The following is a 15671-nucleotide window of genomic DNA, read 5'->3' on the forward strand; positions in this document are numbered from 1 at the left end:
AGGTGGTTTGATTGAGTAGGTAACGTAAGGGTAAGAGAGATGTGTGGAAATAAAAAGAGCGTGATTGAGAGAGCAGAAGAGGGTGTTTTGAAATGGTTTGGTCACGTGGAGAGAATGAGTGAGGAAAGATTGACCAAGAGGATATATGTGTCGGAGGTGGAGGGAACGAGGAGAAGTGGGAGACCAAATTGTAGGTGGAAAGATGGAGTGAAAAAGATTTTGAGTGATCGGGGCCTGAACATGCAGGAGGGTGAAAGGAGGGCAAGGAATAGAGTGAATTGGATCGATGTGGTATACCGGGGTTGACGTGCTGTCAGTGGAGTGAATCAAGGCATGTGAAGCGTCTGGGGTAAACCATGGAAAGCTGTGTAGGTATGTATATTTGCGTGTGTGGACGTGTGTATGTACATGTGTATGGGGGGGGGTTGGGCCATTTCTTTCGTCTGTTTCCTTGCGCTACCTCGCAAACGCGGGAGACAGCGACAAAGTATAAAAAAAAAAAAAAAAAAAAAAAAAAATGTATATATATATATATTTATTTATTATACTTTATTGCTGTTTCTTTCGACAGTGAGGTAGTGCCAGGAAACAGAGAAAAAAGACCCATTCACTCATATGCACATATATGCATACATGCCTATACATGTACATATTCATATCAACATATACACATATACTTACATAAACATACACATACACAGCTATATGGATATATTAGTGATGTGCATATACTTGCTTGCCTTCATCCATTTCTGGCACCTACCTGCCCAACAGGAAACAGCATCGCCACCCCCTGCCTCAACGAGGTAGTGCCAGAAAAGGAGACTAGAAAGGCCACATTCCTTTACACTCATTATTTAGCTATTATGTGTAATGCCCTTCATACCTTTCCATGGTTTACCCATGATGTTTCATATGCCCTGGTTCAGTCCATTGACAGCACATCGACCCTGGTATACCACATTGTTCCAATTCACTCTATTCCTTGCATGCCTCTCACCATCCTGCATGTTTAGGCCCAGATTGCTCAAAGTTTTTTTTCACTCTATCCTTCGACCTCCAATTTGGTCTCCTGCTTCTCTTCGTTCCCTCCACCTCTGACACATATTTCCACTTTGTCAGTCTTTCCTCATTCATTCTTTTCATATGTCCAAGCCATTTCAACACCCTCTTTTGCTCTAACAACCAGACCCTTTTTTTTTTAACACATCTCTCTCACCCTTTCAACACGTACTCAATCGAACCACCTCACACATCATATTGTTCTCAAGCATTTCATTTCCAACACATCCACCCTTCTCCGCACAACCCTATCTATAGCACCTCGCCTCATATTGTCCTCAAGCATTTCATTTCCGACACATCCCTTCTCTGCACAACCTTTTCCATAGCCCATGCCTCACAGCCATATAACATTGTTGGAACTAAATGAAGTTATGGAAGCCCCTTATTATGTATTTATTTATAAGTTTAATTTTTTGTCATAACACAGAAACAACAACAAACAGCTGAATATTGGTTTATTGGGCCCAATATTGGGTGGAAATGAAGAATTATGTGTTGAAGATATCCCATAAACTTGATGCATGTTAGAGTGAGTAGAAGATATCCACATACCCTGACATACCCTATGTTAGAATGAGCTTAGGGGTAATCTTTTCATATTTCCCCAGTTTTTATAGGTTACCCATAAAGCTACAGTATTTTGAGAATATTTTTGTTTAATGCTCTTAGCCTTCAAAAGAGTGCATTTCATTGAAAGAGCTTCATTTTTTTATGACACACCCTACGTTGAATGAAAATGCTATGGACTTTGGGTTGGCAACAAAAGCTGCATTAAAGCAGGTCTTTGATTAGATAAAGGCATACTTAGGCTCAATATATTCAGAAAAACACCACCACCTGTATGTGCTCTACAGGGCTACTTTCTTAAGAAAACCATTATTTCTTTGGCTAGAAAATGATGAATTCTTTTGCCGGATGCCAAATTTTGTGCAATAAAGACAGCAGTGAGGTTGATGGAGATTAATTAGAGGATGATTGTTTCCATACAAAATCAAGAAAGTGCTAAAGGGAAGTTATAGAAATTTAGTTAATGGCTTGCAGATATCTGTTCCTGGAAATTTATGTCTGCTTGTGTTATTTTTCTCAGTAAATTTGCATTTGAACAGAATTTTGAAAATGTACAATGGAACAGAAAAGAGAAGGTTAGTGTCATGTACCAGTGAATGGGATTAGATTTACAGAGGATGTCATGTTGATTCAACTAACTTGCAGTAGTATTGCTGTAACAAGAAACATCCAAAGGGAGAGGAGCTCATTTACTGTTCATCCTTTGACAAGGAGAAGGAGAGAGGAGAGAAGGATGATACCAAAGGCTATCAAGAGAGAAAAGAACAGTTAGAAAATTGAGAAGAAGCAGAAAGAAATGATTTAGTAGAAAGTGGAGAGAGTAAGAGAAACTTAAAAATGACTATATTTATAAAATGTAAGGGTTAGAGGAAAGCAGTGAGATATTAGAAGCTTCTTCAAAACTTGTGATAAAGTAAACAGTTACCTGAAGGCAGCTGTGAGATTTTTTTGTGTTATTAATGTAATCCAGACGGAAAAAGAAGCTTCAGCAACCTGGAAATGCTCTTTGTAAGAACAGAGACAAACAAAGGCAGCTTTTGAGAAGATAAAACAACAGTGATTGAATGACATTCTTTTAAAGGAACAAATACCATTTATAAAGAAAGAGTAAGTAATTAAAAACCTACTGGTAGGATACTCAGACAATGCCTTTTATGTGAATGTTACTGGATACTGTAGATTGTCATTTTCATAGCGTCTTTTGATGCCGCAGGTAATCTAGAACTACCAGTCACATATTTCTTGTCCATGAGTTTCTGAAAATATTTGGTCATACAAAGCACAGATTTTGATGATATTTTTGTGAACTTGGTGAAAATTGTTAAAGATTGATTTAGTTTTGTGTGATATACTTTCAATAATTGCTTCCTTGTAGAGAAATAGAAATGTTTTGAGTATTGGCACACACATCTGTGGGATATAAGAGTACCACTTTAATGTTTTTTATCTGAGTGATTAATTATTGCTCTGTTTTGGGAAGGAGTTTTAGGTTTCTGAGGCCCCAATTATTGAACATTCTCCTCCATCATAAAGTTTCTTAGATTTATGTATGCTTTCTGCAATAGCATTTTCTTGTCTTTTTTATTCCATTTTTGCACTACTCTTGTACTATAAAAGCACTGTGAAATATTTGTTAACAAGATCTTGCTTAATATCTTGCTGTGTTCTCTTGTTTTCTTATATCTCCATCTTTTGAAGAACTCCCCACTTCCTATACCATTGATCTGTTATAAAAACGTAAAGGTTGTTATCAGCTTCTAGCTTCTCCCAGCAACTAATCTCACTTAATTTTGGTACCATTTTTGATGCTCTCTTTTGGACTTACTCTTTTAGTTCTTTGTGTTTCTTGAGGTTTAATGATCTAATTTGTGAAGCTTGTTGTAGAGTTGACATTATGAATGATTTGAACAGCTATTTGAATGATTTTTCATCCATGACCCTTGAGAGAGTAAGGGAGAGAAATTGGGGAAGAATGTGTGGAATGGTGTATGTGAAGGAGGCATGTAAGGACAGGATAACTATTTTGCCATTGCCAACACCTCGTTGAAAGTTCCTGTAGGGAGCGGGGATCGGAGATATTGATAGATTGATGGATAGACAGCTGGTCTCCAGATCAATTCTCATGGTGATAGGTTTGGGACATTGTTGACCTCCAAGTCTTTCTTGTTTATAGATTCTTGCTGCTTGTTTCCTGCTAGGTGATAATCACATTTGGGCCTTTCACAGTGACCCAACATCAGAAAATTTCATTTACTGAGGTTGAACATCATCAGTCATGTATCAGACCAGTTTTGGAGTGTCTTGGTGTCCTTGTAAAGTGATAAAATTCTTCACACTTTTCAGTTCCTTCATGACCTTTGCATCATCTTTGAAAATATTCAGATAGGATTCCCTACCTTCGGGCATGTCATTTACAAAGCTCAAGAATATTCATTTTCTCAGAACATAATCCTGTGGCAGGGTACTGGTGACTTTAACTCATTTTGAGAAGGCTCCTCCATTCCTTTGGGCATGTCATTTACAAAGCTCAAGAATATTCATTTTCCCAGAACATAATCCTGTGGCAGGGTACTGGTGACTTTAACTCATTTTGAGAAGGCTCCTCTGACCTGTGTACTGTTGCCATCCACTTTAATAATCTTTCCATCCAAAGAGTATCCCCCACATTCCGGCTTAGGGATCCATTTGATTAACTTTCTGTGCACTTTAGTGTCAAATATTTTCTAGCAGTCGAGATACAAATATTCCACCCGGCTTCCCCTCTTATCTGAGACAGAGCATTCATAGAAATATAAGAAATTTGTTGCACATGACCTTCTTAACCTAGAACTCTGCTGTATTTCACTTTGGTATATTTTCCTCAAATGAAAGTCATTCATGTGCTTTTTAATTATCTTCCAGAATGATACAGACCACACTTGTTGTTTAGAAGAGTCTTTATTTCAGTGCCTCTTCCTGATCTTTTTTATAGATAGGTATTGTACTGTATGACCTCTTCCACTCCCCTACCAGCTTGCCTGTCTTCAGTAACATCTGAAATGTATTTTAAGAGGTATGTCTTGGGTGTCGGCACACTTCTTACATCTTAAGCACAAATGGTGAAATTACTTTCGGACCATGAGCATGGTATGGTTCAAGACCTTTTAGTAATCTGTAAGTATTGTAGATATCTCAAATTTTTCTAATATCTCTACTCTACTCCAGCTCACTGATGATGGGGCTATAGCATCTTCCATGGTGAAAACATTTTATACTTGTTATTCAGTTCCTTACCTATCCTTACGTCATCCTCTACAATCCTTCCCTGTAAATCCCTTAGGATGATGAATTGCTGTTTTACTGACAATTTATTCTTGATAGATGTTTTGGAGAGTTTTGGATTTTCTCCTGCCTTGTCAACAATATTCTTTTCAGAGTTTCTTTATTCCTCCCTTTTTATACTGCAGCACTCGTTTCTTGGTGTCATACCTAGAATAATTTGGCTGATTGGAGTATTACCTATATCAATGCCATTGCGCATCTTGAAGCTCCATGGCTTATGTCATCTTTCTTCCCACTTTCTTATCATTCCTTCTGTCTTTGAGGCTAGGAGGTACCAATTTTCTCACTACTTTGTGGATTTGACTGAGCCCCTCACTTTTCTTCCCTGGTTCTTAGCTTGAATTGAACTCACATTTCCCAACCTTTGTTGTTATAGAAATTTAGGTGTGTGTGGTTTCCACATTGATATTTCCCTCTCAAGTTTTGTCTCCCCTCATTTACCACATAGACAAACTTGGGCATTACAGAATCACTTTTTTCAAGTGATATATTTGCATTTGGCTTCAATATCCATGCTTTTGTTTGAAGATGAGGTCCACTAATGGTGTTGCACCCATCTCTCTCATACTTACGTACTTAAGTTTAGCAACCATTTGATATCAGATTTACTTGGTATGTGTAGAGAGTAAACATGATATCAGGTTTACTTGGTATGTGTAAAGAGAAAAATATGATTTCCAACAAAAGTGGCATGAATGTCTGTAGATGTGGAAGCTGTGGTATTTAATGTTTGATTTTACTTGTCATGGTATTCCTTATTTACTCCAAAGTATTGCCATTTTGGTGAAAACATTCATGTTTTTCGTATCATTCCCCAGTGTGACCCTTGACCTATTTGAATACTGGTGTTTGCATTAGGAAAAGTTTTTCATGGTTGACTTTGATATCACTTTACAGATTTTCTTGTTTAGGGTGAATGTTTTGTTGCTGTTCATGGAACATTGTACCTAGAATATGTGAGCAGTAATGTAGAAAGTGATGTAGGAGGTATAGTAAGGTCTGTGAATGGGAGTATAATGATAAATAGTGACTATATAAGGGAGACTGAAAGGTTATTTTTCAATTAACAGATCATGGAAGAACGTGAACGTCAGCGTTTACGAGCTCGTGAAAGGATAATGCGAGAAGAAGAGCGGAGGAGGAGGGATGAGGAGGTTAGACAGCGTAACATAGAGAGGCGGCAACGTGAAGAGGCTGAGAGACTCCAGAGGCAAGTTGATCTTAGACAGGATTGGACATTGAGTCTATCAGAATAACTAGATTGAGTCTATCAAAATAACTAGGAATCCATAAACAAATAGATAGAACTCCACTGATTTAAATAGATAACACTAGAAAGCATGTAGATCATTAGAAAGCTTGTTGATTTAAAGATCTAACATGGTGAATTTAACCTAGTTTAACACAAGATGCAAGGTAAAGTATAATCTTTAAATAATGGGTAAAATCTAATTGCTTTATAATGTACATGGAGTGGTGTAGAGCACGCTTCATTCATTGATTTCTCATTGTGTCTCCCTACTTCCAGAAGCCATTCCCTGTGTGCTTGTTTAGGTGTAATCTCTTGCTAGCATCTTGTGAATTCCTATCCTTTCTTAGGATCTAAATATTTCATCCATGGTCTGTCATACCCACTCAACCCTTCAGTTTTATTGATATATAGCTTAACCGTTTTGTGATACAGAGTTTGGTATCGCTTCAGTATTTTGATTTTTTAACAAATGACTGAGTTCACCAGAATAATTTGCTTTCATGATTGTATATATATATATATATATATATATATATATATATATATATATATTTTATTATTTTTTTATTTTTATTATACTTTGTCGCTGTCTCCCGCGTTTGCGAGGTAGCGCAAGGAAACAGACGAAAGAAATGGCCCAACCCCCCCCATACACATGTATATACATACGTCCACACACGCAAATATACATACCTACACAGCTTTCCATGGTTTACCCCAGACGCTTCACATGCCTTGATTCAATCCACTGACAGCACGTCAACCCCGGTATACCACATCGCTCCAATTCACTCTATTCCTTGCCCTCCTTTCACCCTCCTGCATGCTCAGGCCCCGATCACACAAAATCTTTTTCACTCCATCTTTCCACCTCCAATTTGGTTTCCCTCTTCTCCTTGTTCCCTCCACCTCCGACACATATATCCTCTTGGTCAATCTTTCCTCACTCCTCCTCTCCATGTGCCCAAACCACTTCAAAACACCCTCTTCTGCTCTCTCAACCATGCTCTTTTTATTTCCACACATCTCTCTTACCCTTACGTTACTCACTCGATCAAACCACCTCACACCACACATTGTCCTCAAACATCTCATTTCCAGCACATCCATCCTCCTGCGCACAACTCTATCCATAGCCCACGCCTCGCAACCATACAACATTGTTGGAACCACTATTCCTTCAAACATACCCATTTTTGCTTTCCGAGATAATGTTCTCGACTTCCACACATTCTTCAAGGCCCCCAGGATTTTCGCCCCCTCCCCCACCCTATGATCCACTTCCGCTTCCATGGTTCCATCCGCTGCCAGATCCACTCCCAGATATCTAAAACACTTCACTTCCTCCAGTTTTTCTCCATTCAAACTCACCTCCCAATTGACTTGACCCTCAACCCTACTGTACCTAATAACCTTGCTCTTATTCACATTTACTCTTAACTTTCTTCTTCCACACACTTTTCCAAACTCAGTCACCAGCTTCTGCAGTTTCTCACATGAATCAGCCACCAGCGCTGTATCATCAGCGAACAACAACTGACTCACTTCCCAAGCTCTCTCATCCCCAACAGACTTCATACTTGCCCCTCTTTCCAAAACTCTTGCATTTACCTCCCTAACAACCCCATCCATAAACAAATTAAACAACCATGGAGACATCACACACCCCTGCCGCAAACCTACATTCACTGAGAACCAATCACTTTCCTCTCTTCCTACATGTACACATGCCTTACATCCTCGATAAAAACTTTTCACTGCTTCTAACAACTTTCCTCCCACACCATATATTCTTAATACCTTCCACAGAGCATCTCTATCAACTCTATCATATGCCTTCTCCAGATCCATAAATGCTACATACAAATCCATTTGCTTTTCTAAGTATTTCTCACATACATTCTTCAAAGCAAACACCTGATCCACACATCGTCTACCACTTCTGAAACCACACTGCTCTTCCCCAATCTGATGCTCTGTACATGCCTTCACCCTCTCAATCAATACCCTCCCATATAATTTACCAGGAATACTCAACAAACTTATACCTCTGTAATTTGAGCACTCACTCTTATCCCCTTTGCCTTTGTACAGTGGCACTATGCACGCATTCCGCCAATCCTCAGGCACCTCACCATGAGTCATACATACATTAAATAACCTTACCAACCAGTCAACAATACAGTCACCCCCTTTTTTAATAAATTCCACTGCAATACCATCCAAACCTGCTGCCTTGCCGGCTTTCATCTTCCACAAAGCTTTCACTACCTCTTCTCTGTTTACCAAATCATTTTCCCTAACCCTCTCACTTTGCACACCACCTCGACCAAAACACCCTATATCTGCCACTCTATCATCAAACACATTCAACAAACCTTCAAAATACTTACTCCATCTCCTTCTCACATCACCACTACTTGTTATCACCTCCCCACTTGCACCCTTCACCGAAGTTCCCATTTGCTCCCTTGTCTTACGCACTTTATTTACCTCCTTCCAGAACATCTTTTTATTCTCCCTAAAATTTAATGATACTCTCTCACCCCAACTCTCATTTGCCCTTTTTTTCACCTCTTGCACCTTTCTCTTGACCTCCTGTCTCTTTCTTTTATACATCTCCCACTCAATTGCATTTTTTCCCTGCAAAAATCGTCCAAATGCCTCTCTCTTCTCTTTCACTAATACTCTTACTTCTTCATCCCACCACTCACTACCCTTTCTAATCAACCCACCTCCCACTCTTCTCATGCCACAAGCATCTTTTGCGCAATCCATCACTGATTCCCTAAATACATCCCATTCCTCCCCCACTCCCCTTACTTCCATTGTTCTCACCTTTTTCCATTCTGTACTCAGTCTCTCCTGGTACTTCCTCACACAGGTCTCCTTCTCAAGCTCACTTACTCTCACCACCCTCTTCACCCCAACATTCACTCTTCTTTTCTGAAAACCCATACAAATCTTCACCTTAGCCTCCACAAGATAATGATCAGACATCCCTCCAGTTGCACCTCTCAGCACATTAACCTCCAAAAGTGTCTCTTTCGCACGCCTGTCAATTAACACGTAATCCAATAACGCTCTCTGGCCATCTCTCCTACTTACATAAGTATACTTATGTATATCTCGCTTTTTAAACCAGGTTTTCCCAATCATCAGTCCTTTTTCAGCACATAAATCTACAAGCTCTTCCCCATTTCCATTTACAACACTGAACACCCCATGTATACCAATTATTCCCTCAACTGCCACATTACTCACCTTTGCATTCAAATCACCCATCACTATAACCTGGTCTCGTGCATCAAAACCACTAACACACTCATTCAGCTGCTCTCAAAACACTTGCCTCTCTTGATCTTTCTTCTCATGCCCAGGTGCATATGCACCAATAATCACCCACCTCTCTCCATCAACTTTCAGTTTTACCCATATCAATCGAGAATTTACTTTCTTACACTCTATCACATACTCCCACAACTCCTGTTTCAGGAGTATTGCTACTCCTTCCCTTGCTCTTGTCCTCTCACTAACCCCTGACTTTACTCCCCAGACATTCCCAAACCACTCTTCCCCTTTGCCCTTGAGCTTCGTTTCACTCAGAGCCAAAACATCCAGGTTTCTTTCATACTATTCGCCATTTCCCGCGTTAGCAAGGTAGCGTTAAGAACAGAGGACTGGGCCTCTGAGGGAATATCCTCACCTGGCCTCATTCTCTGTTCCTTCTTTTGGAAATTTAAAAAAAAAAAACGAGAGGGGAGGATTTCCAGCCCCCCGCTCCCTCCCCTTTTAGTCGCCTTCTACGACACGCAGGGAATACGTGGGAAGTATTCTTTCTCCCCTATCCCCAGGGATAATATATATATATATATATATATATATATATATATATATATATATATATATATATATATATATTATATTTTTTTTTATTATACTTTGTCGCTGTCTCCCGCGTTTGCGAGGTAGCGCAAGGAAACAGACGAAAGAAATGGCCCCCCCCCCCCATACACATGTATATACATACGTCCACACACGCAAATATACATACCTACACAGCTTTCCATAGCTTACCCCAGACGCTTCACATGCCTTGATTCAATCCACTGACAGCACGTCAACCCCGGTATACCACATCGCTCCAATTCACTCTATTCCTTGCCCTCCTTTCACCCTCCTGCATGTTCAGGCCCCGATCACACAAAATCTTTTCACTCCATCTTTCCACCTCCAATTTGGTCTCCCTCTTCTCCTTGTTCCCTCCACCTCCGACACATATATCCTCTTGGTCAATCTTTCCTCACTCATCCTCTCCATGTGCCCAAACCACTTCAAAACACCCTCTTCTGCTCTCTCAACCACGCTCTTTTTATTTCCACACATCTCTCTTACCCTTACGTTACTCACTCGATCAAACCACCTCACACCACACATTGTCCTCAAACATCTCATTTCCAGCACATCCATCCTCCTGCGCACAACTCTATCCATAGCCCACGCCTCGCAACCATACAACATTGTTGGAACCACTATTCCTTCAAACATACCCATTTTTGCTTTCCGAGATAATGTTCTCGACTTCCACACATTCTTCAAGGCCCCCAGAATTTTCGCCCCCTCCCCCACCCTATGATCCACTTCCGCTTCCATGGTTCCATCCGCTGCCAGATCCACTCCCAGATATCTAAAACACTTCACTTCCTCTAGTTTTTCTCCGTTCAAACTCACCTCCCAATTGACTTCACCCTCAACCCTACTGTACCTAATAACCTTGCTCTTATTCACATTTACTCTTATATGTATATATATATATATATATCCCTGGGGATAGGGGAGAAAGAATACTTCCCATGTATTCCTTGTGTGTCGTAGAAGGCGACTAAAATGGGAGGGAGCGGGTGACTGGAAATCCTCCCCTCTCGTTTTTTAATTTTCCAAAAGAAGGAACAGAGAAGGGGGCCAGGTGAAGATACTCCCTCTAAGGCCCAGTCCTCTGTTCATAACGTTTCCTCGCTAATGCTGGAAATGGCGAATAGTACGAAAGAAAAAAAAAGATATATATATATATATTTATTTATTTATTTATTTTGCTTATTTTTATTAACCAGCTTGCGCTTAGTGAAAGACTTGCACAGTTAAGATGAGCATTAGAAGTATGTACCACATAATGCAAAATTTGTTTATACTTTTAAAAATATTTCCCCACTTTGTAGAGTAAATTAATCACTTCTGTATTAATGCCACTATATTCACAGAGACTAACAGCTTTTTTAATGCATTACTTTTTAATGAACTACCCTCACATCACTTTAACCCAGTGCCTATTGATGCACCATATTATGAATGGCCTGCCTTTAGCAATTAGTTGCGAGTTTGCTATATACAGTCAAGGGAATTTGAAAATCCTGCACACGTTAAGCAGGGGAGTAATGAGTCAGAAAACAGTTATTGGCATCTTGAACAGCGTTTCCATGTCCTTGCCCATATTCTTGCAACCTTGTGGGTCGCTGTTTATCAAAATTTAAAGGAGTATATAATAACACTTTGCTGCTTTTGTAGTGGGACAGCAGAGGAATGTCTTAGGTACCTTATGGATTTATATTTGCTCCCTCGCTCATCAGAAATATTTTTTCGAAAGAACACGCTTCATGTAAAAATTGTGTATGGTGTTCCTCTATGTGTAAACTAATGTCTTTGTGTACGAGAGAGGGACCACTACAAATTTTTACTGAGTAGTGTATGGTAAATGTGTACAAATGTTCCCCGACATACATCCGAGTTCCATTCTTACTGCCTAGTTGTATCTCGAAATGGATGTAAACAAACATATGTCAGCATGGAATGTAGAATTCATGTACCTGTACAGCATTCTTTTATCCTGCTCTGTTTCTATCATGAGTATCCCATTATTCCATTTTTTATTAACCAGCTTTCTTATATTTTTATGTAGTTTCTTCTTACCTTTTATTAAGATTCTTTAGTTCACAGATTGATTTATCCAAACTTTCAGTGAACTTTTCGGCAGTTCCTTTGTAAGCACTTGCTGCTTCACCAGTGACTCAAACGCTGTGCAAGCTATATCTTCTTTTAAGTGTATTGAACCAACCATGACTTGTGAAATTCTTGATGTAATCCTCTCCTGCTCGCTCCTTCTGTCTCAAAAAGACTTATAGCCTTTGCCTGAATTGTAAGTAAGCTTAGTGGTACACATTTTTGAATTTGGTCTTCCATCGACACCATCCACAGCATCAACAACTTTTCCATTTAGTGGATGGGCCCTTGTCGTTACCTTGTTATTATTGTAGACTTTGCACTTGCAGAATGTTTCACTGCTTCATATATTTTTTCTTTGGCCTTTAGAATTGTGGAGACTGCCAAATGGGACAACCGTAGATCACATGCAGTCACATTAACTCTTTCCATATCGAGCATCTTCCTCAGTTTTTGCCAGATTTGTCAATAGGTGATAGGTTTTCCTCTTGTTTGTCATCTTCTTTGAGATTTGATGCAAAAATGGTTTAATCCAGCATGAAAATTAGTTGATTTACTTTAATAATGCACACGTACTCACTGGTAACTGTGCGAGAACTACTTTCTCAACGGTAAATGAGTGCAAGAACTACTTACTCAGTGGTAACAGTGCGAGAACTGAGAGAGACGCTGTAATGTAATGGAAGACCATATACAGAAGTGCATACCGCTTATCTTACTGACGATTCGGGCTAAGGCAAGAAGTCTTTTGAATACTCTAAAACGGCATGCCGATGATCCTACATGTATGCAAATGTTTATAGCAAGTCATGGGTAGTTCCAGTGCTTCAGAAGGCATCATAATTGAATTTAATATCAACAGCAACTGTGGCCACCCACAAGCACATGTTATACCTAATCATTTCAAATTTTCCTGTGAGAACCAGGATAGAACTGTTTGGCATTGACTCAGGTGTTGTTGTTGTTAACAGGAGAGTACTCACTATTGACAGTGAATGGGTTTAAAGGCATTCACCTATTTGTTTATTTATTTATTTATACATAATCACTGTTTCCTGTGTCAGCGAGGTAGTGCCAGGAAATAGATGAAGAATGGCCCATCCACTCATTTACATATATACATAAACTCCCACATACGCACATACATATCCCTATCCACATCCAGGCCCCACAGACCTGTCCATGGCTTCACATACCCCGTTTCAGTCCACTGACAGCTCATCGACCACAGTATACCACATAGTTCCAATTCATTCTGTGTCTTGCACGCCTCTCACTCTCCTGTATGTTCAAGCACCGATTGCTCAAAATCTTTTTCACTCCATCCTTCCTCCTCCAGTTTGGTCTCCTGCTTCTCCTTGTTGCCTCCACCTCTTACACATATATCCTCTTTGTCAATCTTTCCATACTCATTCTCTCCATATGTCCAAACCATTTCAACACGCACACTTGTGCTCTCTCAACCCCACACACTTTTTATTACCACACATCTCTCTTACCCTTTCATTACTTAATTGGTCAAACCACCTTACACCACATATTGTCCTCACACATTTCATTTTCTACACATCCACCCTCCTTCATACAACCCTTTCTATAACCCCTGCCTTGCAACCAGATACATAATTGGAACTACTATTCCTTCATACATACCCATTTTTGCACTCCAAGATAACGTTTTTTTTCCAAACATTCTTCATCGCTCCCAGAACCTTTGCCCACCTCCTCCATCCTGTGACCCTCTTCCGCTTCCATTGTTCCATCCACTGCTGAGTCCACTCCCAGATGTCTGAAACACTTCTTACTCTAACTTTTCTCCATTCAAACTTACATCCCAAATAACTTGTCCCTCTACCCTGCTGAACCAAATAACCTTGCTCTTATTCTTATTTACTCTCAACTTTCTCCTTTCACACACTTTTCCAAACTAAGTCTTCAACTTCTGCAGTTTCTCTTTTGAAACAGCCACTGGAGTTGTATCATCGGCAAACAACTGACTCATTTCCCAAGCCCTCTCATCCTCAAGGGACTGCATACTCGCCCCCTCTCCAAAACTCTTGCATTTACCTCCCTACCACCCCATCCATAAACAAATTAAACAGACCGATCACTCTCCTCTCTTCCTGTTCGTACACATGCCTTACATCCTTGGTAAAAACTTTTCACTGCTTCTAGCAACTTACCTCCCACACCTTATGCTTTTAGGACCTTCCACATAGCATCTCTATTAAACCTGTCTTATGCCATCTCCAGATACATAAATGCTTTATACAAATCCATCTGTTTTCTAAGTATTTCTCACATTCATTCTTCAAAGCAAACATCTGCTCCACACATCCTCTATCACTTCTGAAACCACATCTATGTGCCTTTGCAAATTATTCCTAACATCACATATCAAATAATTTTTTAGAAGTGGGGTTTTCACACCCACACATTGAAGCTCAGTGACATGCTGCTTTATCCTGTCTTTTGCATTTTAAGTGCATATTTTTTTATTTTTCTCTTTAGCTTGACTCTCCTTTCAAATTCATGTTTCTCTCTACAATTATTTCTGAATCTTTCTCGTTAGAACTAATAATTCGTTACTGCTTTTGCTTCTTTCATCAAAGGGATTACTGTTTCATTTTATATCGTTTAATGCCAAATCCATAAAAGAAAATTTTACTTCTCATGGTGGCAGTCTGCCTTCATGATGCATTTCCTCTGTAGCACAAGCATTGCTCAGAATCTCTTCAGTAGTACAATATTCAGTCCTTCCTTGCATACCTTGTAGTCAGAGCTTTCCCATTTACTTTAACATATCCCTTTTTAAATCCACAAATGAAGCATTCTTTCCTTTGGTCCAGAACTTCCTCTGCTGCCTACACAATTGCCGAGTTTGTATGTTTGACAACAAAGCTACTTAAACATCTCGTGTTTACGATTTAATGAATTTTAACAAAATGAGAACTTGCTTCAACACTGATGGTTATTTTATCTCAACAGGGAGAGAGAGAAATTACGCATGGAACGAGAGAAGATTGAAAGACAGAAACATGAACTCTTACGTCTGGAAAGAGAGCACCAAAGGATGGAGAGGGAAAAACTTGAAAGGGAAAGAGAAGAATTGCGACGACAGCAAATGAGGTATGTTATTGTCGAGTACAATTATACATCTTTGACCGTTTTCATCCAATGTAAAGATTCATGTTATTTTATCTTTTGCTTGACCCAGTATCTTTTTCTCATTATTACTTTTGTTCCCGTTTATTTGCCTTGCTTTCTCCTCTCATTATCACTTATTGCCTTAGCATAATATGGTATACAAACTGTTTTATTTATGAATGCATATGAAATTTGCATTCGTAATGTTAAACATAAATTTCCATATTGAAGATATTGTTATAAGTAAAGTGATTCCTTTGACCTTTGTGGTTATTAGATTTTCATTTCTAACACTGAAAATGTATAAATATAGTACACCCTTGAT

At 39.3% G+C, this 15671-nt stretch overlaps 1 protein-coding gene across 6 annotated transcripts in view; it reads left to right on the plus strand.

Moving 5' to 3' along the window:
• LOC139757844 (uncharacterized) overlaps window positions 1-15671 on the plus strand; it is a 255572-nt gene that overhangs the window by 184816 nt on the left and 55085 nt on the right. For all 6 annotated transcript variants that reach the window (XM_071678740.1, XM_071678743.1, XM_071678741.1 and 3 more), the window contains 2 exons: window positions 6024-6167; window positions 15192-15328. In XM_071678740.1, coding sequence (XP_071534841.1) covers window positions 6024-6167; window positions 15192-15328 — 281 coding nt within the window. The remainder of the gene's footprint in view (window positions 1-6023; window positions 6168-15191; window positions 15329-15671) is intronic.

This window comes from Panulirus ornatus, chromosome 28, assembly GCF_036320965.1.
Source record: "Panulirus ornatus isolate Po-2019 chromosome 28, ASM3632096v1, whole genome shotgun sequence".
Lineage (NCBI taxonomy): Eukaryota > Metazoa > Arthropoda > Malacostraca > Decapoda > Palinuridae > Panulirus > Panulirus ornatus.